Source organism: Gekko japonicus, unplaced genomic scaffold (genome assembly GCF_001447785.1).
Source record: "Gekko japonicus isolate JY-2015 unplaced genomic scaffold, Gekko_japonicus_V1.1 scaffold3947, whole genome shotgun sequence".
Lineage (NCBI taxonomy): Eukaryota > Metazoa > Chordata > Lepidosauria > Squamata > Gekkonidae > Gekko > Gekko japonicus.
The window spans coordinates 77,207-103,059 of NW_015162079.1; the positions used below are offsets into that span (position 1 = coordinate 77,207).

Here is a 25,853-nt window from a genome sequence, read left to right on the forward strand (position 1 = left end):
TAATGAGTTCCCCTAGCTCTTTTTCTACGAAACGACCCCTGCAGGGATGGAATATTGACCTATCCACTTCAGCTCCCGCAGCCATGCCAAGTTGTTAAGAAGAACAATCACTATAATCGGAGCAAGAGCAGTGAGGCAGCTCTTCTTGAAGATGAAAGTAAATTTCTCTAGTGGCAGGCGTGCCCTTGAGTTGCAGCCAAATTATGGCGACCCTGTAGGGTTTTCAAGGAGAGAGACATACAGAGGTAGTTTGCAATTGCTTGCCTCTGTAGGGACCCTGGATTTCTTTGGTGGTCTCCTAGCCAAGGACTAACCAAGGCTGACTCTGCTTAGCTTCCAAATCTGTATATAATTACAATGAAGAACGAAAATAAATCAGTTTCCCGTGTTTTACTTATTATTACAATCATAAACAAATTGCTTATTGCAAAATAAGAAAATCTTGGCCCCAGTCACACGGGCCAGATAACACGGGGAGGAGGCATGGCTGTTCGCCCAGGAGCAAAATAAAGCGCGGTAGCCCAATCACACGGTCCCCCGAGTCTCCGTGCTTGGGCTGTTAGCCGGCGATCACACAGCGATGCTGCAGTGTGGCAAAGAAGCGGGGCGGCGCAATCACACAAGCGTTTCGCTTTGTGCGCATGCGCAGGGCCGCAGAGCAGCGCTGCTTTCAGTTTTGGGTTTGTGCGCATGGGCTTACGAAAAACATCCAGTTCGTGACGGGACGTGGACGGGCACCGGATGCCACAGGATACTAGCGCCTGTGCCGCGCGTTTTCCAGATACTAGTGCACTTTCCTTGGTACTTTTTAACTCCGCATCTTCGGCAGGATGCCACGGGTTGGCCACGGGTGTGCTACGCTACCAAGATGTTGGGTGTGATTGCACCCCGAAAATCCGCCTGACAACCGTGCCTTTCGCGTGGCAAATTCTCCGTGTGACCGGGACCCTTTTAAAGTTGATACTTTATTTTTATTGATTGATTAATTTCATTTGATTTGATTTGTATCCCGCCCTCCCTGCCAAGGCAGGCTCAGGTACTTTAAAAGGTAGGAACCTCTGAAGACCATAATAGAAAAGCCAAAATGCATAACAGGATGCTGGATATACCAAGACTGTCTCTGTAACCACCGTATATGATCCAGTGGCAGTATCCAAGAAAAGGCCAGTCTCGGTTGTGTGTTTTCTCCTTCACAGAATCTGCATTCAGACAGAGGCTCAGTGGCCATCTGACAGCAACGCAGATTCTGTGAATTTAGGCAGATCATGAGAGGGAGGGCAGGAAGGGTTGCCTCAGTGCTTAGTTCTTGTGGCCCTTTCTTACACACCCAGGGAAATGCTGATCGCCACTTTGGGGTCAGGAAGCAATCCTGGAGGGGTTTTTTTTTGTCATCTTCTGGGTGTGGAGCAGCGGTCACTGTGGGTGTGGAGTGGGAGGTATTTGTGAATTTCCTGCATTATGCAGGATGACCCTGGAGGTCCCTTCCAACTTTTTGATTCTATGATTCTACAATCTCCCATTTCACTTAAGCTTTATCAAATAAGAGACCAATGCTTCAATAATTCCCAGTAGCAAACATTCTATGAAACAAACATCATTGTGTAAAAAACTAACAAAGCAAATCCAATCTAATCTTTTCATTGCTTCTTTCAAAACTGGAAGCAGAGGAAGATGAGAAATATCAATCATTCGTTTGTCGAACAGGGCATCTTGTAACTTTAGTAGAGCTATTTCGTGGGCCTTGCCTGTTTTGTGGACAATTGCCTTATTAATCTGCAAATTGTAGTAATTCACTTTTAATATTTTATATCAGGCAGCATAGCAGCAAAACTTCGCTACTGAAAATGTACACAGTGATGATAATTGGGAATAATGATGCTTTGGCAGGAGAGGTAGCTCTACAGTTGAGCTTGCACACTTTTACCTTACGAATTTCAGAAAACTTCTATTAGCAGGTTTTGCCTCGGGCAAGGTCTTTTTGCTTGAAAACTGATGAGGCTGTACTGAGAGAAGGTGTGTTGGTTTTACAAACTAACCCTGGGTTTAATATCTAATTTTAATTATCCCAGTTCCGAGACACTGCCCTACATTGCGTTGTGACTTCTGGCAGAAATTTGGGCAGTCGACATCTGCTACCAGATAACGTTATAGCCCTTAAATTGTGATTTTCTGCCCCGGCAATATTTATTTATATCTTCCATGTTGTCTTCATTAGAAAGAGGCAACATGTTTGTGATAAATGAACGTTGCAGAAGATGTCAATGAAGTCAGCCTTTTTTTGCTTTTTTCAACAACTAGATGAATGAATGCAAAGATGAGAACTGCTACAACCATTTAGGGTTCCCGGATGTCCTCCTTTTGGAAGACAAGTCCTCTTTTTTGTGTGAGTGTCCACTTGGGGCTCTTTTTAAAAAAATGGATGAAAATGTCCTCTTTTTGAGCTGGAAGGTTAGGAATATTCCTAGGTAGTAGAAATGATCACAGCTTAAATAGTAGATGGAAGAAGAAGGAGGAGGAGGAGGAGATTGGATTTATACCCCTCACTTCACTCAGAGTCTCAGAGCGGCTTCCATTCTCCTTTCCCTTTCCCTCAACTCAACAGGATACCCTGTGAGGTAGGTGGAGCTGAGAGAGCTATGACAGAAATTGCCCTTTCAAGAACAGCTCTGACAGAACTATGGATTGCCTAAGGTCATCCAGCAGCTGCAAGTGGAGGAGTGGGGAATCAAACCTGGTTCTCCCAGATTAGAGTCTGTGCACTTAACCACTACACCAAACTTAACACACACACCCCCAAAAAAACCCGGCAAGAAACCAAAAGTAAACGTGACGTGCCTACATCGCCCAGAAGTTATATAGGCACATTGGTGACAGGGTGTGTGTGTGTGGTACTCTGGCTTTTGGGAAGAAACTCTATGGTTTGAAGCTAATTCTACCATAGAGTTTGCCCGCAAACCAGAGCATCGCCCCCAATGTGCACATTGCATTTATTTCCTGCTTGTTCTTCCTTCCCTCCCAGTAGTTTCACCCCCATCCCCCATCCACTCTGCTGAGGGACCTGGCCAATGCTCCCTCTAAGCTGTGGAGTTTTGTGAGTAAAAATTCTACTTTGTGAGCTACTGGCATTAAAGCTGTGAGCCAGGCATTTGGCTACTGCATAACTTAGTCTGCTCTGGAGCCCTCCTTCCTGAGCTAAGCTAGGCACATTGTTCCTGCTTGTTCTTCCTTCCCTCCCAGTAGTTTCACCCCCATCCCCCATCTACTCTGCTGAGGGACCTGGCAACCCCTAGAACATGGGCGTGGAACAGCGGTCACTACAGGTGTGGAGGGGGAGGTATTTGCAAATTTCCTGCATTGTGCAGCGGGTTGGACTAGATGACCCTGGAGGTCCCTTCCAATTCTATGATTCTGTGTGCTCCGCATGCAGACAGTCCCAGGTTCAATCCATGGCACCTCTAGTTCAAAGGATCAGGAAGTAGGTGATGTGAAAGACTTCCGCCTGAAACCCTGGAGAGCTGCCGCCAGTCTGAATAGACGATACTGACCTTGAAGGACCGACGGTCTGATTCACTATAAGGCAGCTCCATATGTTCAGCTGTTAAATTTCTGCCTGGACACGGCTCTTGAACTCAACGTTGAGCTGAAAAGCCACTGCCAAGGACGCACACATGGGGCTTCATTTATGAGAGTGCATAATGTGGGAGACGGCATCACATATTTTGGAAGTTGAGATTTTTCCCTTTTGGGCATGTTGGGGAACCAGATGGGGGAGAAGGAAAGCCATGGCCAAGTCTTTGGGACCCAGGCCCTGTGCGTATGGAGTTTGCCAGGCAAATGGGCATGGCTAGAACAGAGACAGAAGCCGTGTAGCTGCTCTCCCCCAAGGCAGGACTGAAACAACATTTTCTTTAAACCAATTTTTGTTTTTAACACATAACACGGGGATGGGCGAACAGTGTGAGAACACGCGTCTGCAGGAGATTTCTGATTCGATCTCCGGCATTTTAAAAAAACTGATAATCTGTTCGAAGGCCCCGCTCGTGATCTGCAAACAAATTACGGTCGGAGCAGAGGGGCGATTGAAGCATTCTTGCTTTCAGATCCCAGGTCATTTTGGAGCGCAAGATGGATTTGTATGGGGGTTTTGGTCTGTGTGTTTTTGGTCTGTGTGACTGGTGGCGGGAAGCGCTCTGCTTTGTGCAAAATGTCTTTATGTCAGAGTCCCATTACCAGAGGCCACAAGGACATGCTCTAACTCCGGGTGACTGGAGGCCAGAAAGATACAGCTCGCCACAGGGATCCAAGGGGAAAGAGCAGGGGAAAGAAGGGTTGCCAGCTGTCTTTTTTTTGCTGAAAGTGATGTTGTCTTGCATTGGCCCCAATGCTCCCTCTAAGCTGTGGAGTCCTGTGAGCAAAAAATCTCCTTTGTGAGCTACTGGCATTAAAGTTGTGAGCAAGAGATTTGGCTACTGCATAAATTAGTTTGCTCTGGAGCCATCCTTCCTGAGCTAAGACAAAAACGTGTGAGCCGGAGGCTAAAAAACTGTGAACTAGCTCACACTAACTCAGCTGAGAGGGAACACCGATTGGCGCAACACTCAAAAAAGAAAGAAAGAAAGGCTGTTACGTTACCTCCATGCCTGAGAGGAGAAGAATGGGGAGTCTCAGTTTACTTCCCACAATTAGAAAAGATGCCTTTAAACATTTATACCCTATCTTATTATTTATTTATATCCCACCTTGCCGCACAGGCAGGCTCATATTTGTTGCTTTGTGGTCCTTTTCCCCTTAATTAAATCAAAACAACTGTTGACCTTATAACCTTTGCCTGTTATTTAGTTTTGTCACTGAGTATCTTAAAACTTAAAAAGGAGCTGCGGTGGCTCAAGTGGTTAAGACGCTGAACTGCAGGCTGTGGAAGGTCGGTAGTTCAGCAGTTCGAGACCGAGTGTGCCGCATGACGGAGTGAGTGCCCGTCTCTAGTTCCAGCCTTCAGCTTTGAAATGGAGATGAGCACCACAACTCTAGAGTCGGATTCGACTGGCTTTCGAGCAAGGGAACCTTTACCTTTACCTATCTTAAAACATCTTCATCATGTTACATGTTAGTTTGAGGTTCAGCCTCTGTCTATAAGGTTGAACTCTACCTTCCATTCCAATGTATTTGAGAAGGTGTGCACGCACACACAAGCTCATACCTTGAATTAACCTTTGTTGGCCTTAAAGGTGCCACTCGACTCTACATTTGTTCTGCTAAGGAACGCCATTAATTTCCTCCCCAGTGGCCTGTTATGTGGCAGTCTCCCATATAGCAGGAGATCTGCCTCCCCTCAGGGAAAGCCAGAGGACCCTACTTCCACAGCCTCCCTGAAGCCGTTTGGCTACTGTTTGTCTCTGAAACAGTAGCCCACACATTCACTAGGTGACTGCCACCACCTGTCCCTTTGAGATGCAACACAAGCCTCCAAGGAGAGGGCATTCCAAAGGGAAGGGGTGTGAAATTCACCACTGAAAATCCCCATCTCAGGTTACAAACTGCTTCACCCTTGCAGGGCTTGAGAATGGTATTTTAATAGGCGGGCTGGACAGTACTGGGGAAGGCATCTCTTCCCGTTCCCTAGTACACCAGTTTGGTGTAGCGGTTAAGTGTACAGACTCAGATCTGGGAGAACCAGGTTTGATTCCCCACTCCTCCACTCGCAGCTGCTGGATGATCTTGGGCAAGCCATAGTTCTGTCAGAGCTGTTCTCTCAAGGACAGTTCTGTCAGACCTCTCTCAGCCCCACCTACCTCACAGGGTGTCTGTTGTAGGGAGGGGGAGGGAAAGGAGTTTGTAAGCCACTCTGAGACTCCGAGTGAAGGGCGGGGTATAAACCCAATCTCCTCCTCCTCCTCCTTAAAAGTAAGTAGCGGCATTTTGAATTGTGCTTTGAAACTGATAAGCAGCCAGTAACAATCTTTCATCACATGCAATCCCCATATCCAGCCCCCAACAGTAGTGCTTGATGCTGCATTTTTGGACCAACTGAAGTCTCCAGACCTTTTTCAAAGGCAGCCCCCATGTGAATGACAGTATCCTAACTTGAATGCCACCGGAGTATGGATCACTGAGCCCAGGTCATGCTTTTTGAAGACCGGCTGCAGTTGCCATATTAGCTGAAGCTGATTAAATGTGCCAAACACATTGACAGCTACAGCAGCATGTGAGTAACCTATCTAATTGGAATCTCATTATGTTTCTGGCCTTTGCTCACTCTAAGCTGTGGAGTCTTGTGAGCAAAAATTCCACAGAGCAAGAAAGCTTAGAAGGGCACTCAAGAGTAGTACCTTCAGCACTTCACCAACCATCCCCCTTTTTGCTAGCCCAGTCCTGTTGTACATCACCTAGGTCATGGTGAGTCTTTCAAAAGCATCCCCATAAGCCTTTGGGAAACATACAAATTAATTGGGGGGGGGGTGCGCAGGGCTTTTAATTAGGGGGCAGGGTCCCTAAGTACCCCACTGTAGCTACAGGCCTGCGACTAGGAAGAACTGGGATCTGGTACAAAAAGCTGTGTTTGACCAATGAGCCTGCCTATTATAGCAGGAGATGCAGGGGTCATTTCCTGCAGGAGCGCACAGGAGCGGAGCTCCGGCAGTAAGGAGCCCAGGGGGCAGGCGCACGTTCCCCCCCCCCCAGTAGCTAGCAATCCAAAACAGTCCAGTGGAGCCTGAGTGGTGGGTGTTGCCTTCTGACACACTTCCGGTGATGTCAGGGGGTGTGGCACATGCAAATAAGTTATGCTAATGAGTTATGCTAATGAGCTCCTGCACCTCTTTTTCTACGAAATGACCCCTGAGGAGATGTAATACTGGACTGTGCAACTATGGAATGCTGCCCCGGGGAAAATTAGTGTGCTGAAACGAGGATTCCTGAAGCTCATTTATAAATGAAGGCTCTCAAGGCCAGGATAGTGGCAGAGGAAGGGTTGTGGGTCAGTGGAAGAGCCTCTGGTTTGCACACGGAAGGTCCTGAGTTCAATCCCTGGCATCTCCAATGAAAAGGATCAGGTACTGGGTGATGCTGAAAGCTTCTACTTGAAGCCCTGGAGTCTGAGTAGACCAGTACTGACCTTGATGGACCGGTGGTCTGATTCAGTATAAAGCAGCTTCGTGTGTTTTCATGCGAGTCAAAATAATTTCCCGCTGAGAACATTAAGAGCACATGAAACAATGGGTCAAAGGGCAATTGTTTTGATTCACTGAAGCTAGGGAGAGTCTACTTTTAATCTGTTCCCAAGACTTAACATTCTTGTCATTACGTGATTCCACAGCGGGTAGCTAAATATTGTGGAAACGGCCATGCCATGCTGAATCGGGTATGATTTTGTCGTTTCTATTAGCAGAAGAGTTGTTTTTAATATCCCGCTTTTTTTGACCTTAGGCAGTCTCAAATCGGCTTACAATTTCCTTCCTCTGCCCACAAGAAGAAGAAAAAGAGATTGGATTTACACCCTGCAGAATGGCTTACAAACTCCTTTCCCTTCCCCACCCCACAACAGACACCCTGTGAGGTAGGCAGGGTTGAGAGAGCTCTTTCAAGGACTGCTCTTTCAAGGACAGCTCTGACAGAACTATGGCTTGCCCAAGGTCATCCAGCAGCTGCAAGTGGAGGAGTGGGGAATCAAACCTGGTTCTCCCAGATTAGAGTCCACGCACTTAACCACTACACCAAACTGGCTCTTGTGAGATAGGTGGGGCTGAGAGGTTTCTGAGGGAACCGTGACTGGCCCAAGGTCACCCAGCAGGCCTCATGTGGAGGAGTGCAGAATCAAACCTGGTTCTCCAGATTAGAGTCCACTCTGTTCTTAACCACCACACCACTAATGAACATGTTATGATGAACATGGCATGTTTTGGCGCTATTCTCACTAGGTAAGAGGCAATGCAGAAATAAAATGCGTGAGAGCAAGAGGCATGCTTCTGTCTGGGTCTTCAGTGTATAACCCTCCTCTTCTTTCCATTTACGAATTATGTAAAGAAATCGCAGAGCGCATTTCAGAAACGGTGCCGCGTGCCTCTGATACAGAACCGCATGAAACTATTTTTTAATGTTTTTGTGCATACGGCGAGATCACCCAGTACTTGCACACCGTTAAGTATAAACCACAAAAGGATTTGTGAGGTGTTCCTGAAACATCTGAAATCTGTGTACCACTAACACAACGAGCTCTTCGATCTTCCCTGTCTTTCCAGGCTGTTTCCAGCTATGTAACGTTTTTCGATCCCATGACATGGAAATTGACCAGTGCTTGCTGGAATCCCTCCCTCTCGGCCAGCGGCAGCGGTTGGTGAAGCGGATGCGGTGTGATCAAATAAAAGCGTACTATGAATGGGAAAAGGCGTTCCTGAAGCAGGAAGGCTACGCCAAGAAGTCGAAACGCAGGAGGAAGCACAAAGTTCATTTCAGCCCCTCGGACATGATACAGGATGCCGTTGTATGCCACGACGATAAAGACGGTAATGTGGACACATTGAGCAACAGTCGTCTGTGTTATACCACGTAACAACGTCTTTAATCTAATCCATATAATGAATTTGCAGTATTACAGCGCAGTCCTAAACTAAATTGCATCCTTTCTAAGTCAACTGAAGTCAGTGGGCTTAAAAAGAGTGTAACTCTGTTTAGGATGGCACCGGTAATGATCAGTCAACTTACAGAACACCTCTTGCAAGTATTCTCTGATGTGGTAAAGTACAGCTGTGTTTTATTCATGCCTAAGTAGGGAACAGCTAAACAATATGAATACTCCCGGATGCATGGGATTTGTTGTTGGTTTTTTTGCCATCAAGTCACAGCTGACTTATGGCGACCCCTGGTGGGGTTTTCAAGGCACAAGACATTCAGAGGTGGTTTGCCACTGCCTGGCTCCGCATCACAATTGTGGTATTCCTTGGAGGTCCCCCATCCAAACACTAACCAAGGCTGACCCTGCTTAGCCTCTGAGAATGGATAAGATTGAGCTAGCACAGGGGTGTCAAACATGCGGCTTGGGGGCCGGATCAGGCCCCCAGAGGGGCTTCTGTCAGGCCCACAGTGGAACTGGCTGTCTTCTGCTTCTTCTTCCAGTTCTGCTGCTGCTGCATCATCGTAGGTTTGCAGCTTACAGATACACACCCGAACAGCATACTCAAGATTGCAACAGCACAGACATTTTGATGCAATAATTCAGAGCAGGAGGTGTCAGTTATCAGACACTGTTTTGTTTGTTAGTTTGTTTTTAAGTTAATTTTTTTAAATTCAAAGATAAGTCAAATATACAGAAGAAACCAGGAAGCATAAAAATTAATGCCTTCAAGCACATGTCGGCTATGCCAAATGGCTTCATTTATGAGTTGCTTTTTCTTACTTTAGTTTGCCTTTATTTTAGGGTCTGAGCACTTATATCTTAATGACATTACACAATACCCATACCTTGTACTTATATCTTAATGATATTACACAATACCCATATCTTAATAGTAGGATACTAGGGACCATAACAAAGGGTATAAGGCTTAAGTCAGGTGTAGTTCATTGAGCTATATAGAGTTATCGAAATGTTTTAGGTGTGTATGTTTACACTTCAGACACTGTTAAATAAACAAAATATTGCAAGAGTGCTAGTGTTTTAAGCATGTTTTTATTTAATGTTTAAAAAACCTTTAATTCTGTTTGTCTGTGTCCTTTATAAAGTTTATATCTCCGCTACCTGGCATTACATTTTATGACACACATGGCCCGGCCCAACAAGGTCTCATTTATGTCAGATCCGGCCCTCATAACAAATGAGTTTGACACCCCTGAGCTAGCATGGTGCTATTCAGGTCAGGGCTGAGAAGCATCTACCTCTGTTAACATTCACTTGTTTCAGATGTGGAACATAAGTACATAATGAAATAAAATCTTGAGCATCTAAATGCGTGTGACAGTAATGTAGTTCTCCACTTCTTCTCTGAATATATTCTGGGTTGCAAATACATTATTTCTGACCGTAACCACCACTCCTGACTTTTATTTTAGCTATTTACTTTGTTTATGGTCCACGTTTTCCCCTTGAGATTCAAGGAGGATTATGCCGTACGGATCAATGCAATCGACAGGATGAGACATCTGACAAGCGATGCAACAGGAGCGCAGCAATCTGAAGCAAGGCGTAAAATATTAGGCACGATATGTTAAGCGGTCCAAAAATGGTATTACACAAGTATTAAAAAAACAGGAACTGAGAGTAGGATAATAATATAGCAGACTGAGAATACATGATATACACAGGCTGCGATCACACACACTCAATGATTCACTTTCGATCCACTTTCAGTGCACTTTTGAATTGGACTTTGCCAGTTCACACGGTAAAAATCCAGTTGGAAAGTGGATTGAAAGTGTGTGTGATCACAGCCACAGTGTGCTATAGTTCACAACTTTCCTGTCTTTATAAAAGTGCCTTCTTTTGTTTAAAAAAAAAATATGTGAATGTGTATGTGTGCACACCTGGAAGTCATGGCGACCTCTGGTGACTGACCTCCTATTGGGGGCCTGGAGGATATTCAGAGAGGTGGCTGAATTAGGCCTGCCCCCACCTCCCGACTCCTGGTATTTCAAGGAGGTCTCCCACCCAAGTACTTGCCAGATCCGACCCGGTTTAGCTTCCGAGATCTGAGGAGATTGGGCTTGCCTGGGCTATCCAGGTCAGGGCTATGAAAGGACCTTCTTGAACCATTTTGTTATAATATAACCTTACTACTTTTGTAAAAACGACCTCCTGTTGCATATAATTTGTGGAATGACAGAAGCGGGGGAGCTTCCTGACCTCCTCAGGCAGACTATGGGGGCCACTACATATGCCTTACAATAGAATAGAATAGAATAGAATAGAATAGAATAGAATAGAATAGAATAGAATAGAATAGAATAGAACTATTTACTTTTTAATCTAATGTGATGTTCTGTAGACTTTCACAGGAGTCAGTTAATCTAAATGCTTCCCCCCCTCCCCAATTTTTAAAATAGGTCTCTTGAAGGAAAGAGATACCCTCTCCCTCCTTTGAAAGTTCTCTTAGATACTTCCTTCTTGCATTAGTTGTATTAATTCTATTAATGTTCAGGAATGATATTTTAAATACCCCCATTATTACTTTCAATAAAAATAAACTAGGGGGAGTCAGTAAAAAGTGGATTCCAACCGGGATACGTCTGAAAGTTGAACTAATTGCTCTGCTCCTCGTTTTAACGATCGTCCAGTGATGTTGAATGGAGACACTTAGTCGAGTCCTTAATTTTTTCAATTAAACTTGCAAACTCTTTAGTTAGCAAGTGTCCCAGGATGTAAATAGCTTTGTGATTCTTTAGAATAAGTTCATTTTGTCTGGAATAATCCTCAGTTTTAAATTGTTCTTTTGGGTTCCATTCTGTACCTCTTCTACTCTTTCTTTCAGTCATTCTCTTTCCAGCCTTTGTCTCTTTCTTTTGTTTACCATGCTTCTTTCTTGTTCTTACTTAGTTATTTTATTCTTTCTTGTAGGCAGTCATAGTTTTGATTTCAAACACCTACGCATTTCCAATATTCTATTAATGTATTAACAAAACATTACCCTATCAAAATAGTATTCAGCTTTATTTTCAATATTTTTTCCTCTCTTGTCAAAAGAATTATCTTTTTTTTTTAAGTGTGTTTTTAAGTTTTTGTTCTCCTCAAGCCTTTGTGTCCTGAATGTATTGTCTCAGAGGCTACACTCTCCTTGTGAGATGCTTGAAGGAAGTAAACTATTGTAATATATGTTTCTCTGCTCCTGGCAGAAAATTTTGATATGGCTGACATAGGGCTGGCAATTCTGGGTTCAGAAATTCCTGGATATTTGGGGGGTGGAGCTTGGAGAAGGCAGGGTTTGGAAGGAAACCTCTGTGGGGTATAATGTCATAGAGTCCACCCACCAAAGCAGCCCATTTCTCCAGGAGAATTGATCGGTGTAGTCTAGATATCAGTTGCAATTCTGGGAGATATCCAGGCCCCACCTGGAGGCTGGCAACCATAAGCTGACATGATATAAACTTTGAAGGATTCCCCAGCTATTGGAGATGGGTGTTCAGATTAATTTGCTGAAGAAATCGTTACTTCACCATGTTAGCTCTATCAATCATAACAATGGCCTAAGCAATTATCTGGAAGTTAAAATGGAGTTCACTTATTTTCCAATCCATCAGGTTTGTTTCTGCTACCCAGGCTTTGTAATTCTTTATAGTACACAGTTTATCCGTTTGTGACACCTTGTTGGGTAATTTTTCCTTTGTTGGTTATCACTTTCCTGGAGTGATATTTGGGGGGTGGGGCTGCAAATAAGGGACAATTTGGGTGGTGGGGCAGTAAATAAGGGACAAAAGGCAGAAATCAGGTTCTATAAATTCCTTCCATTCATGGGTTATTGGTTCCCACCCACAGTATGGCCGCATTGGTTGTACTCACTGACAAATCAAGGACAATCTACATCCCACATTTTTTAGTGAGTTGGGTCATGGTTCTCCAGACCCGACTCACTTTCCATGCAGCCACACAGCAGCTGTGGGGAAATGTTATTTTAAAAATTGGCAGGAGCCCAATTCTGTTTGGTGTGAACGCGCACGGGGGGGGGGGGGGGGGACTCCTGACTTCCCTGCTACGCCATTTTCCCTAATCGAAATGGCCCTGGCAGGGAGTGATTTGTGTAACTTTGGAGTTGAATGTGGAGTATTCTGCACATGTACAGCTCCAAAGTTATGCAGTAACTGACTCCCGAATGGGTCATTTTGGCTAGGGAAAACAGCACAAGGGGGAAGCAGGAGTCCCTCCTCTACCCACACTGCAGCTCTGAGCAGAATTGGGCTCCTCCCAGTTTTAAAAATGACACTCCGTGCAGCTGCTGTGCTGCTGCTGCAAAAACGAGTCCTGTCTGGGGAACCCCAAGAGGAAACCAAGAGGAAAGGTGGGGATAGAAATGTTTCGATAAATAAATAAATAACCCAGCTCACCAAAATTGTAATATGTAGTCTGGTTCTTAGACTTCCGGTATCCACACTTTGCCTTGGTGATCCAGCTCAACGTTGGGCAAAAATTAATCAGGGAGGTAATTAGGTGTTTCCTGCTGCGATGGCACAGAAGTAAAGTTTAACTGGCAGTTTCCATGCTTTTTGGAGCTTGAAGTCATTAGCAAGTGGCTGGCTTCACATTTCTCTTAAAGTGAAGGGGTTGGTTGTTTTTTTTGATCCTAGAATTTCAGAATTGTAAATGATGGACAATTCAGGCTTCAGGTTGAACGAATTGCTGCCATGCCACATTATTTCCCTCCTCCCCTTTCCATTTCAGTTCTGCAGTTACTGAAAGATGGTGTCGATCCTCACATAGTGAATTCATCAGGAAGTTCTTTACTTCATCTGGTAAGAGCATTGAATGTTCGCCTCTGAGACATGTATGTGTGTGCACAGGTGTCTATGGAGTACAGATAAACACCAAAGAGGTACATGAGCTTTGAATACCAAAACAGACACAGGATCCTATTGATTATGCACTTAAGTAGGTTGTGACCGAGTCTTCATAGGTATGATTTCTTTCTTTCTTTCTTTCTTTCTTTCTTTCTTTCTTTCTTTCTTTCTTTCTTTCTTTCTTTCTTTCTTTCTTTCTTTCTTTCTTTCTTTCTTTCTTTCTTTCTTTCCTGTGTGGACTGATAAAGCACTTTGGAGGTTTCCCCTGGGCTATGGCCCATTTAATTTCCTTCCTTGCCCTTTTCTTTTACAATACATTCTGCTTCTCAATTTCTGCCACTTTACTTCCTTCCTGTTCATTCATTCGTGGAATGATGGCAATATCTGAATTAGCACTTAATTAGTCAGGGCTTGTTCCTTGGAAAGGGAAGGGGGGCTTTGATTGCTGGTTTCCTCTTTGCAGTCAGGTCCTCTTTGACTTTTTATGATTGACTTTAGACTGAGTGTCTGACTAAGGCTCCCAAGCTCAAGTCACCAGGCAGCCATGAAATTTGGTGGGTGAACTTGGACCAGTTGCACCTTCTCAGCCTAACCTGACAAAGCTTTTTGTTCATACAGAACAGAGGAAGGAAGTTGCTATGGATTATCCCACCAACTCTGACACCAACTATTTATTTCTTCAAAACATTTTTATACTGCCTTTCCACCCAATCAGGGTCCCCAACTTTAGGGGTGGCAATGATGTAATATCCCACAAAGTAATGTAATGATGTAATATCCCACACGAAAGCTCACACCTTGAATAAAACTTGAATAAAACTTTGTTGGTCTAACTGTGTTGGACCCTAACTGTGTTCTATTGCTTCAGACCAACACGGCTGCACACTTTGATCTATTTGTAACATCACACCTTATTGCCAACTAATGTCAAGGGTGGGATTTTTGTATTTTATAAATTACTTTTTAATTATTTTTATTACTTAATATCGTATTCAGTGGCCACCGTTTATCCTTAAAGAGAAGACACACTAGTCATGTTCACAAGGCACAATGAACACGCATACAATCCATGTACCAGGGTACTTGATTTGTCTTTATATACATATTCATTCTCATGTTACATTCAGTACATGAACAGCTGGATGTGTGACTGAAACCCCACAATATATACATGTATCCCCCCAGTTTCATTTGTAAAGTAAAAACATGTTGGCTCTTCCTTACAAGGTAAAGGTTCCCTTGCTCGATAGCCAGTCGAATCTGACTCTAGGGTTGCGGTGCTCATCTCCGTTTCAAAGCCGAAGAGCCAGCACTGTCCGAAGACGTCTCCGTGGTCATGTGGCCGGCATGACTAAACACCAAGGCGCACGGAACGCTGTTACTTCCTTACAAACAAGTGTATAGTTAGGGTTGCCAGGTCCCCCTACCCATTGGTGGGGGTGGGGTTGCCAGCTCCAGGTTGGGAAACTCCTGGAGATTTGGGGGTGGAGCCTGGGGAGGACAGGGACCTCAGTGCAGTGCAAAGCCAAAGAGTCTACCTTTCAAAGCACCCATCTTCTCCAGGGGAACTGATCTCTGTAGTCTGGAGATGAGTTTATAATTCCGGGCGATCTCCAGGTCCCACCTGAAGGCTGGCATTCCTACATGTATTTGCAGGCTGTATGTGTTTTCATGTAACATGTGAATAGGGTTACTATTTTTCTACCCTAGGAGCTTGCTGTTTACTAGGCAAAGGACAGAAATCCAAGAGGTAACAAGAACCAAAGTAGAAAAATGTATATTAAAAATTGATTATTAAAAGAACTGGACATCTGTAATTACTTATTTAGCAAATTTCTAGGCCATTCAGGGCAGCTCACAAAGTAAAAGCAGTACAATAAAATAATCAACAACAGCAACACTGTCAATATTAAAGGAAGTCTTTAAAAAACAAGTCAGAGCATAAAAGCATAAAGACATCCAGCCACCTACATTTTTTGTTGTTGTTGTTCAATCACACAGTCGAGTCCGACTCTTCGCGACCCCATGGACCAGTTCATGCCAGGCCCTCCTGTTTTCCGCCGTCCTCTGAAGTTTGCTCAATTTCATGTTCGTTGCATCTATGACACTGTCTAACCATCTCATCCTTTGCCATCCCCATCTTCTTTGACCTTCAATCTTTCCCAGCATCAGGGTCTTCTCCAGTGAGTGCTCCCTTCTCATTTGGTGGCCAAAGTATTTGCGCTTCAGTTTCATTATCTGGCCTTCCAGGGAACAGTCAGGGTTGATTACTTTTAGGATTGACTGATTTGATCTTCTTGCAGTCCAAGGGACTCTCAAGAGTCTTCTCCAGCACCATAGTTCAAAAGAATCTATTCTTTGGCGCTCGGCCTTCCTTATAGTCCAACTCTCGCAGCCATACATGACTACTGGGAATACCATTGCTTTGACCATGCGGACTTTTTTTGGCAGGGTGATGTCTCTACTTTTTATCATGCTGTTTAGGTTAGCCATTGCTTTCCTCCCAAGGAGCAGGCGTCTTTTAATTTCATGACTGCTGTCACAGTCTGCGGTGATCTGGGATCCCAGGAACGTGAAGTCTGTCACTACTTCCACGACTTCCCCTTCTATTTGCCAAGGAGTGATGGGGCCGGATGCCATGATCTTAGTTTTTTTGATGTTGAGCTTCAAGCCCACTTTTGCGCTCTCCTTTTTTACCCTGAGCAAGAAGCTCTTTAGGTCCTCTTCATTTTCTGCCATGAGAGTGGTATCGTCTGCATATCTGAGGTTGTTGATCTTTTCCCCAGCAATAAAATCGTCCTCTGGCTACAATTAGAAAATAAAGGCAGCTAAAAAAGATGGAACTCCCTCAAACAGAAACGTGAGTAAAAAGTAATATTTTGGCCTGGCAGCTAAAAGAGAGGTGCTGGCCAAGACTTTAGGGGAAGACACTCTGAAGGCTTGGTGCTACCACTGAAAAAGCCCTGTCTCTGACAACCACCTGCCTTATCTCTGCGTGTGGGGATACAGAGTAGGGCTTAGGAAGAATGTCTTGACTGGTGGGATGTTATAGGAGGAGGTGGTCCTTCCAAGTGTCTGTGCACTTTTAAAAACATTTAATTAATTTGCTGAATCTATGGAAGACGGCAATCCTTGTGCTAATTCTTTCCCCTAATTACATTCAAATAGCCAGTTCCCCTTATTCCATCCTCCATTCAAAGTTAGCATTTACTGAGCTCTCCTTCATTTGCTTGGAAGTCTTTCTGGTCAGGCGGTTCCTCTGAGAACTGAAGACAATGGTATTACTTCTGAAGTTGGTGATGTCTTCCCGGTCAGGGCTGAGGACACTGGAAGTAGGACACCAAGACACTGCTCCTGGAAGACCCCCCGTTTCCTTAGACAACCCTCTCAGGTTCCTGTTTCTGCAGTCTCCCATCTTCTTCTCAGTCCTATTGCCAGACCACAGGTTTCTTGTCTTCAAACAGGTCTTCTTCTGCTGCCATTTACTCTTTCCAACAAAACCCTTCAGCCAGTTAAAGCTTGCTGTGTCTCTGGATCCTAGCTTTTTTATCTAAAGACTGGTGAGAATGGATATATTGTTCATAACTGACTAGTGGTAAAGGTAACCAATCAGGAGTGACCTATTTGAATTCTACTGACCCATTCAAAGATAAGGTGGACTCACTGAGAAACCTCAGAGAGGGAACCGTTTCCCTGGTAACAGTAACGCTCCACTGCTTGTCAGGCTGCTCAGAGGCCTACTTCTTTCACAGCCTTGTTTCCATTCTAGAGATAAAATCACCTTATGTTTACCTCATAACTTTAATCAGGGTCTCGTTACACGAAACATGAAATGGGAGTCAGTTTGGGGAAACTCCCCAAAACCCTTATTCATATTCATATCTACACCAGTTTGGTGTCGTGGTTAAGTGCACGGACTCTAATCTGGGAGAACCAGGTTTGATTCCCCACTCCTCCACTTGTACCTGCTGGATGACCTTGGGCAAGCCATAGTTCTGATAAGAGCTGTTCTTGAAAAAGAGCAGTTTCTGTCAAGAGCTCTCTCAGCCCCACCTCTACCTTACAGGGTGTCTAGGGTTGCCAAGTCGAAAATCGTCGGGAGTGGGAGACTCCCGTCCCCGCGCGCACCACATGTATGTCACCAGGAAGTGACATTATGACGCTGGGCACGCTGGGGGTGGGGCCATGACCATCCAGCATGCCCGGCATCATAACGTCACTTCCTGGCGACGCGCACGCTGGAGTGGGGTTCCCCCCAGAGCCCGATCCGGCGGCGGCGGGGAACGGGTTTCTGGGGTGGGGGTTTCCCCACCCCCCGGGGGGACTTGGCAGCCCTAAGGGTGTCTGTTGTGGGGAGGGGAAAGGAAAGGAGTTTGTAAACCGCTCTGAGACACCTTTGGGTAGTGAAGGGCGGGGTATAAATCCAATCTCTTCTCTTCTTCTTCTACTCTTTTTAAACAGAACTATTGTTTTCACTTTTTTTGCACATCTGATATATTTTCTGCATAGGATTTTAGGTTGTTTATTCACAGGACGAACCATGTATGCTGACCGGAGCTCATAGGGTTGCCAGCTCTGGTTGGGAAATTCCTGGAGATTTTGGGGGGGGAATCTGGGGAGAGCAGAGTTTGGTGATGGGAGGGACCTCAGCATGGTATAATGTAGGGTTGCCATCCCCCCAGTGGGGCCAGGGGATCCCCCGATTTCGGAGGCCCCACCCCCGAACAGCACAATGATGTCACCGCTAGTGATGTCATCACGCTGGAGGTGTTGCACAGTGATGCTCTAGCATTCAGGGGGGAAACTCTATGGTGACCATACTATGGCTCTAGTGTGATGATGTCACTACTGGGACAGAAGAGTCCTGGCGAGGAGACAGGAGCCTCCCGCTGCATCAAAGCCCTGGCAACCCTAGTAGAATGCTATACAGTCCTCCTTCTAAATTTGTCATTTTCTCCAGGGAAACAGATTCCTGTATCTGGAGATCAGTTGTTGGAGATCTCCAGTCCCTGCCTTGAGGGTGGCAACCCTAACATTATTACATAGGTAGAATGAATGCAGAATCGGTCATGGATACGTTCGGTCAGGCTATGCTTTCAGCGTATCTTCCCTCTTTTTCACAGTGTGCCCGTTACGACAATGGATTTGTCGCAGAAATACTAATTGAGAGAGGAGTTAATGTCAATCATCAGGATGAGGACTTTTGGACACCGCTGCATGTAGCTTGTGCGTGTGATAACCCTGACATTGTTCTCCTCTTGTTGTTGGTAAGTAACATATAAAAATGGACGCTGGGGATGGGCAATTTTGGATAAAGTGGTCCATTGGCCTTGAATCATTGTAAGCATAGCAATGGAGGAATTCAGAAACCATGTTGCTTTGCTTTCATGCCATGCTACGGTGTACCTCTGAACAACTTGACTGAATTTTATTTATTTATTAATTATTTACTATATTTATACCTGTCTTTCTTGCTGACATGCAAGGCAGACTTAGGAAGTCACTGTATTTATTATGTCTTGAGAGACATAATGGTAAAGCATAATCTAGCTTCACTCATTATGCGGATTGTAAATACTGACCAGTGGTGTGCATTCTGGAGGGAATGGTTTGGATTGGACGTTAACTCTTGATTATGATTGGATGTAATGTACCTAATGTGATTGGATGTTGTAAACATTGTAGGTGTGGCTATCCCAGCCAGAATTGTATATAAGTTGCCGTTTTTGCCTATGGAATTTGTCTAGCTGGTCTAGTCCTTACAAGGCTGAGCCTTTATGCTGTTCTCACTGAATAAAGCTGAAATCACTTGTTGAACTGTTCCTCCGAGTTAAGTGTCATACTTAATAGAATTTATTTTATTTATTTATTTTTCTAATTTCTACCCCGCCTTCCCAGCCAAAGCTGGCTGTATTTGAACCTGTAGACGAGGTTCAGCCCCCACGTAAGGTTGCCAACCTCCGAGCGGGCCTGGAGGTTTCCCAGATTTACAGCTGGTATCCAGACTACAGAGATCAGTCCTCCTGGAGAAAATGGCTGCTTTGGAGGATGGATTCTATGGCTTTATACAGCCCATGAGGTTCCCTCCCTTCCCCCAAACTCTGCCTTCCCCAGGCTCTGCTCTCAAATCTCTAAGGATTTCCCAACCAGGAACTAGGGATACCCGATCCCCAGGTGGGGGCGGGGGTCTTACGCTCCCAGGCTCCACCTCCCCACTGCCGATTAGCTGGCTGGTGGGGGGGCTTATTGCAAAAAAGAGAGAGAGGGACACCCGACATTTTAGCAATGTGCCCACATGATTTCAATAGGGTTGCCAAGTGTTACCTTCCTCCGCAGCGGGGGACTCCCGGGCCGATCACGGAGCACGCGCACGTGCAGTACGCACACGCTGCATCCACGTCACCAGGAAGTGACGTGATGATGCCGGGCATGCTGGGGGCGGGGCCACGACCATCGAATTTTCCCTCGGATTACCGTGGCCCCGCCCCCAGCGTGCCTGGCGTCGTCACGTCACTTCGTGGTGACATGCATGTTGGGGCAGAGTTCCCCCCGGGGCCCAATCCGGTGGCGGCGGGGAACAGGCCTCTGGGGCGGAGGTTTCCCCTCCCCCCGGGGGGACTTGGCAAGCCTAGATTTCCATGTGACTCGGAAATGATGTATGCACGTCGGGGGGGATGCTCTGGTTTTTTGGGCAAAACTCTATGGTAGAAACGAATTCCCCGCCAGCTGCTGGGAGGGACCTGCCGACCCTACCAGGAGCTGGCAACCCTACACCCCCACCCCCCTCCAATCCTATCTGTACAGTGAAGATCATTTTGTTGTACTTGAGGAGATTGTGGGCGTTGCTGAGGTACTACAGGGAAGCCATTTGGAGGACCTGCTTATGCTATATAAATGCTTATCACGGATAAAAGTAAATTCCACACTGGAAATCGCTACTGTGTGCTGGCCTGACACACAAATCACTCCTGGAAGGCCAGGCCGTCTGCATGACATCTCCCTCAGAGTCGAGACGTGCCACGGTGATTTCTCCCACTGTCGGAGCCTCACTGCAGATCTGAGAAGAGGATGCCTCCCGGGAACATCGTAGCAAACAAATCTGTCGGCCAACTTTGTCATAATCCTCTCATCGTATATATTTAAGTTGCATCATAGGAGTCCCCTACATTTTATAGATCTTACATTTGAATATGAAGAAGAAGAGGAGAAGAGATTGGGTTTATACCCTGCCCTTCACTACCCAAAGGAGTCTCAAAGCGGCTTACAATCTCTTTTCCCTCCCCCTCCCCACAAAAGACACCCTGTGAGGTGGGTGGGGCTGAGAGAGCTCTTTTGAGGGCTGCCCTTGAGAGAACAGGGCAAATTATGATAACAGGGAAATATCTGGAGATTTGTGGTCGGAGTCCGGGGAGGGTAGAGTTTGGGCAGGGATGTGATGCCATAGGGTCCGCCCTCCAACGCTGCCCTTTCCTTCAGGGGAACTGAGCTCTAAGGTCTGGAGATCAGGTGTGATTTCAGGAGAACTCCAGCCCCACCTGGAGGCTGGCATCCCTGTGTGGAAGGCGGACAGCACCCATTGGACTCAAGGAGGAGAGAGCAGATTCAGCTAGGTTTTTATTCAAAGGAGGAGGAAGAGATTGGATTTATACCCCACCCTTCACCACCTGAAGGAATCCCAGAGTGGCTTACTATCTCCTTTCCCTTCCCCTCCCCACAACAGACACCCTGTGAGGTAGGTGGGGCTGAGAGAGCTCTTTTAGGAACTGCCCTTGAGAGAACAGCTCTGAAAGAACTTGTGACTGACCCAAGGTCACGCCAGCAGCTGCGTGTGGAGGAGTGGGGAATCAAACCGGGTTCTCCCAGATTAAAGCTTGCGCTCTTAACCTCTACACCAAACTGGCTCTCACATTACCAGAGCCATATAGATTTAACATAAGACAATGGCAAGCAGTGTTCCCTCTAAGCTGAGTTAGTGTGAGCCAGCTCACAGTTTTTTAGCCTCCGGCTCACACATTTTTGTCTTAGCTCAGGAAGGGATGGCTCCAGAGCAGACTAATTGATGCAGCAGCCAAACCGCTCGCTCACACCTTTAATGCCAGTTGCTCACAAAGTAGGATTTCTGCTCACAAGACTCCACAGCTTGGAGGGAGCACTGATGGCAAGTGGTCTATCATTTGCATGGTAGTGTAAATATGACTGGACTGAAGAATGATTGTTGTGCCTAACTGAAGCAACAAGCAGGGAAATTACCAAAAACTCTTCAGAATGTTTAAAGACTTCCGCAGAACCCTTGGTGCATGTTCACAATTATGATACAGATAACGTTGTGAATCAAACGGGAGGCAAAATCAGATTGCAAATATCCCAGTGTTCTGCAGTTGCCCTGAGGCATTTCCAACCTGGACTAAAGGCCTGTTCATTACAATTGCTGTCAGGACTATAATTGTGATGTTTTTAAAACCGAGCATCGCATCAAGAGGCCATCGTACGAATCAATCTGCTCTACATTGTTCCATTTTGGCTCAAGAGCTATAAAAGCTCTGCGGAAAAATGTCTAATTGTGGAATACAGTAGGAGGCCATGATTGCCCTGATAACACAAAGAAAAGCCTCTAACGAGCCTCTAATTAATGGAAGAGTGCACAGAAACGATCCAGTTTTTCAAACACAGTAAGGGCCGCTTGTCACAAAGGGCTGTCAGAAAGATGGATCCGCAGTGACAGGAGAGGAGAGAAAAAGCACAACTGCGAAAATGAGCTTGCAGATCAGCAGCAGGTGGTTTTTTAAATGCTTAACAGGGGCTCACGACGGCGATCAACGAGGCCCTGTAAGAATGAACAAGAAGCTACGTGTATAGATGTAAAGCGCTGGTTCCCAAAGTGGGCAATACCATCCCCTGGGGGGCGCTGGAACAATCTAGGTGGGCTGGAACGATCCAGAGAGAGAAGAATAGAAAGAAGAAGAAGAGATTGGATTTATACCCCGCCCTTCACTCGGAGTCTCAGAGCCGCTTACCAGCTCCTTTCTCTTTCCCTCCCCACAACAGACACCCTGTGAGGTAGGTGGGGCTGAGAGAGCTCTGAGAGAACTGTCCTTGAGAGAACAGCTCTGACAGAACTATGGCTTGCCAAAGGTCACCCAGCAGCTGCAAGTGGAGGGGTGGGGAATCAAACCCGGTTCTCCCAGATTAGAGTCTGTGCACTTAACCACGACACCAGACTGGCTGCAGATGCAGATCCACAAACTGCCTATTTTTGTCCACTTCGTGAAGGTAGATTTCCAGGGGGGCGAGGAGTAATTTCTTTTTCCTGAAAAGGGGGCAGTAGGCCAAATAAGTTTGGGGACCTCTGATGTAAAGTATCCCATGTAGACATGCCCCTCAAAGAGCAAGACTGCAGAAACTCCGAAAACAGTAAAATGTGTCTAGCCCAAGACAAGAGTCACTGGGAAAGACAAGACAGGAACCCTAAGGAAAGCCAAAGGCAGACAGCGGGAAAGGAGGAGGACCCAACGTGAGATGGATCGACCCAATCAAGGAAGCCACGGGGCCCCTCCGTTTGCAAGACCTGAGCAAGGCTGTTAATGAGAAGACATTTGGGAGGATATTAATTCGTAGGATTGCCATAAACTGCAAGTGACTTGATGGTACTTAATGCACACAATGCAATCCAGTGAAGAGTTACTGTGCTGGCCCCAGTCAGCGTTATCTGTAGTTTAGTAAAACTGCTCTGTATCTTTAAGACTTGTTGCACCTTGGAATTGGAGTCCACAGTTAGGGGTCCCAGAAGCTTCCCTCTGACTGGCTCATTAAGAGTAATTTCCTGAGCTCAGAGGATAGGAGTTTTATTGTTCTTTTCCGTTTTCTTTGTCCTTCAACCCTTACTGCAAGGAGAGGGGAAGCCCATCTCTTTCTCACCTAGATCACAAGATGTAACTTTCCACCCAGCCATCTGGACGATTGTGAGTAAATGATCTTCTGAATGCGTGTGAAGTTGAATAAAGATGATTTAAGCTTTCTTCAGTGGTCGTGTGTTGGCTCACACCTAGAAAGCGCTGGCTTAGCCAGAGCTCGCGCTGGACAGGACAGTTACTCCAGTCTAAGGCCACTGAAATTAATGGGTTTAGACCAGAGTAACCCAGCATAGCATTGCACTGTAAAGGGCACTCACACACGCACACACTAACACACTTTCAATGCACTTTACAACTGGATTTTACTGTGTGAAATGGCAAAATCCGCTTGCAAACAGTTGCCGAAGTGGATTGAAACTGCATTATTTAGCATGTGTGAAGGTGCCCTTATAAGTCTGAGAGCCACCTGAGAACACTGTCAGGGAAAGAAAAAAAAGAGCTGGGGGACCTGGTTCTGGTCCATGGATGAAAGAATTAAAGACAAGAACCCTGGTTGCCAATGGGGCATGGCTGGTCTGGTTAATGAACTGCATGTAAGGTATGGGAAGAAGATATGGTGAGAGTTTTAAAAGGTATCTGAAGAAGTGAGCAGTCACTCACGAAAACTCCTGCCCTGGCACAAATGTTGTTAGTCTTGAAGGTGCAACTGGACTCCTGCTCTTCTCTAATCTGCTACAGACAGACTAACATCGATGCCCATCTTGATCTTTAAAAATAAGTAAGTCTTCAGCCATTTTCTTTGTGGAGGCTTAAGAGGGAAGGCAGTGGAGGGCATGGTATTTACAAACAGGGATGTTTGTTGTTAAGTGGCTCGCTTAACAAAGTAGTCGGAGAGTGATTCAGCAAAGATTCAGCTTTATTCATCAACTCGAACACAACTCCAGCACGGATCAACATCTGATAGCCAGAACAGCTTTTACATTGCAGCTGTCCTGCTTTTAAACTCTCCCGGCTAATGTAGCCACGCCTACTGTGCAATTACCAACCAATAAGGTTGCATACATAAGGACCAATCACGAACGTTCCCGCTCAGGGAGCTTCCTGAGAAGTGATTGGTTAGGTTCTTCCTGGGCTAGCAATGTGATTGGAGCCTACGGGGAGGGCGGGATAAAAATCTAAATAATAAATAAATAAATAAATAAATGTATTAGGATCCTAGCCCAGGACGAAGCTTAACATAGCATTTCAATTATGTTGTTCACATACAGTTATGCATTCAGTGGCAGCTACTGAATGCATTACATTTGTGTTCCCTGTTCTCTCTTTGCCAGTGCATGATGAGAGCTTATGTGGCAGTGTGTAGCTAATAGTCCTCAATACAGACTCCGTACAATGCACAATGTGAACTGTGCACTGCCATGTGGAAGATGCTACTAGTAGCTGTTAAGGAAGAAATGATTGTTTAGTCAAAATGCATGTCTTGCCTTTCTCAGGGAAGACAGGAAATGTGTAGGAGACATTTACAGAAGTCTGTCTTTGAGGCATGAGACTTCCCCCACTCCCATCCTTGCAGACATTGTCCTTGTGCCATCAGATGGAGCAAAGAAGTGAAGATTCTTGCTGGGTATTTGTTTTGGAGAGCCAGTTTGGTGTAGTGGTTAAGTGCGCAGACTCTAATCTGGGAGAACCGGGTTTGATTCCCCCACTCCTCCACTTGCAACTGCTGAACGACCTTGGGCAAGCCATAGTTCTGTCAGAGCTGTCGTCTCAAGGACAGTTCTGGAAAGAGCTCTCTCAGCCCCACCAACCTCACAGGGTGTCTGTTGTGGGGATGGGGAAGGATGGGAGTTTGTAAGTCACTCTGAGACTCCAAGTGAAGGGCGGGGTATAAATCCAATCTCCATCTCCTCCTCCTCCACCTCCTCCTCCTCCTCCTCCTCCTCTTTTCCTGAGCTGAGGCACCTGTCTGAGTTCTGAAGACCAGTGTTAGCAAAATGCTTTACAGCCAGTATGTGCCAACTGCCAAGTGCTCCTGTTTTGTGCAAAATGGCCTTACATCAGAATTGCCAGAATCTGACCTATCAGTTCCCTGCCTAGGGTTTCTTTCTGTACTGCTGTGTGTGTGCCACATGTGGGTGCAGAAGTAGACTCACTTAGCCTCGCCATTTCCCTTGCGTACAGTAGATAAAGCCCTGATCCCCCGCCCTCAAGAAGTGATGAGTGGGAGAAACAAATGGCAAGAAAATGGCCTCCTTAGTGATGCTCTAGGAATTGCCTCATGTTTTTATGGTCTTTACCAGGGGTCGTTTTGTAGAAAAAGAGCTAGGGGAACTCATTAGCATAAGTCATTAGCATATGCCACACCCCCTGGCATCACCGGAAGTGTGTCATAAGGGCACACCCCCTGACATCACCGGAAGTGTGTCATAAGGCCACACACCCCGCCCCCAACGGTCCCGGCCGCCGGCGCCGGCCTTGCAGCTCCACTGCTGAGCCCCATGAGGGGCCCGGTGGTGGACCTGCAAGGCC

The 25,853-nt window shown here is 45.9% G+C and overlaps 1 protein-coding gene across 1 annotated transcript in view; it reads left to right on the plus strand.

Moving 5' to 3' along the window:
- The window catches only part of LOC107105641 (unconventional myosin-XVI-like), a gene marked incomplete at its 3' end in the record, with an annotated part of 69,516 nt that overhangs the window by 30,806 nt on the left and 12,857 nt on the right, over window positions 1–25,853 (plus strand). Inside the window, exons 2-4 of the mRNA XM_015405640.1 lie at window positions 8,235–8,498; window positions 13,358–13,428; window positions 18,597–18,740. Coding sequence (XP_015261126.1) covers window positions 8,235–8,498; window positions 13,358–13,428; window positions 18,597–18,740 — 479 coding nt within the window. The remainder of the gene's footprint in view (window positions 1–8,234; window positions 8,499–13,357; window positions 13,429–18,596; window positions 18,741–25,853) is intronic.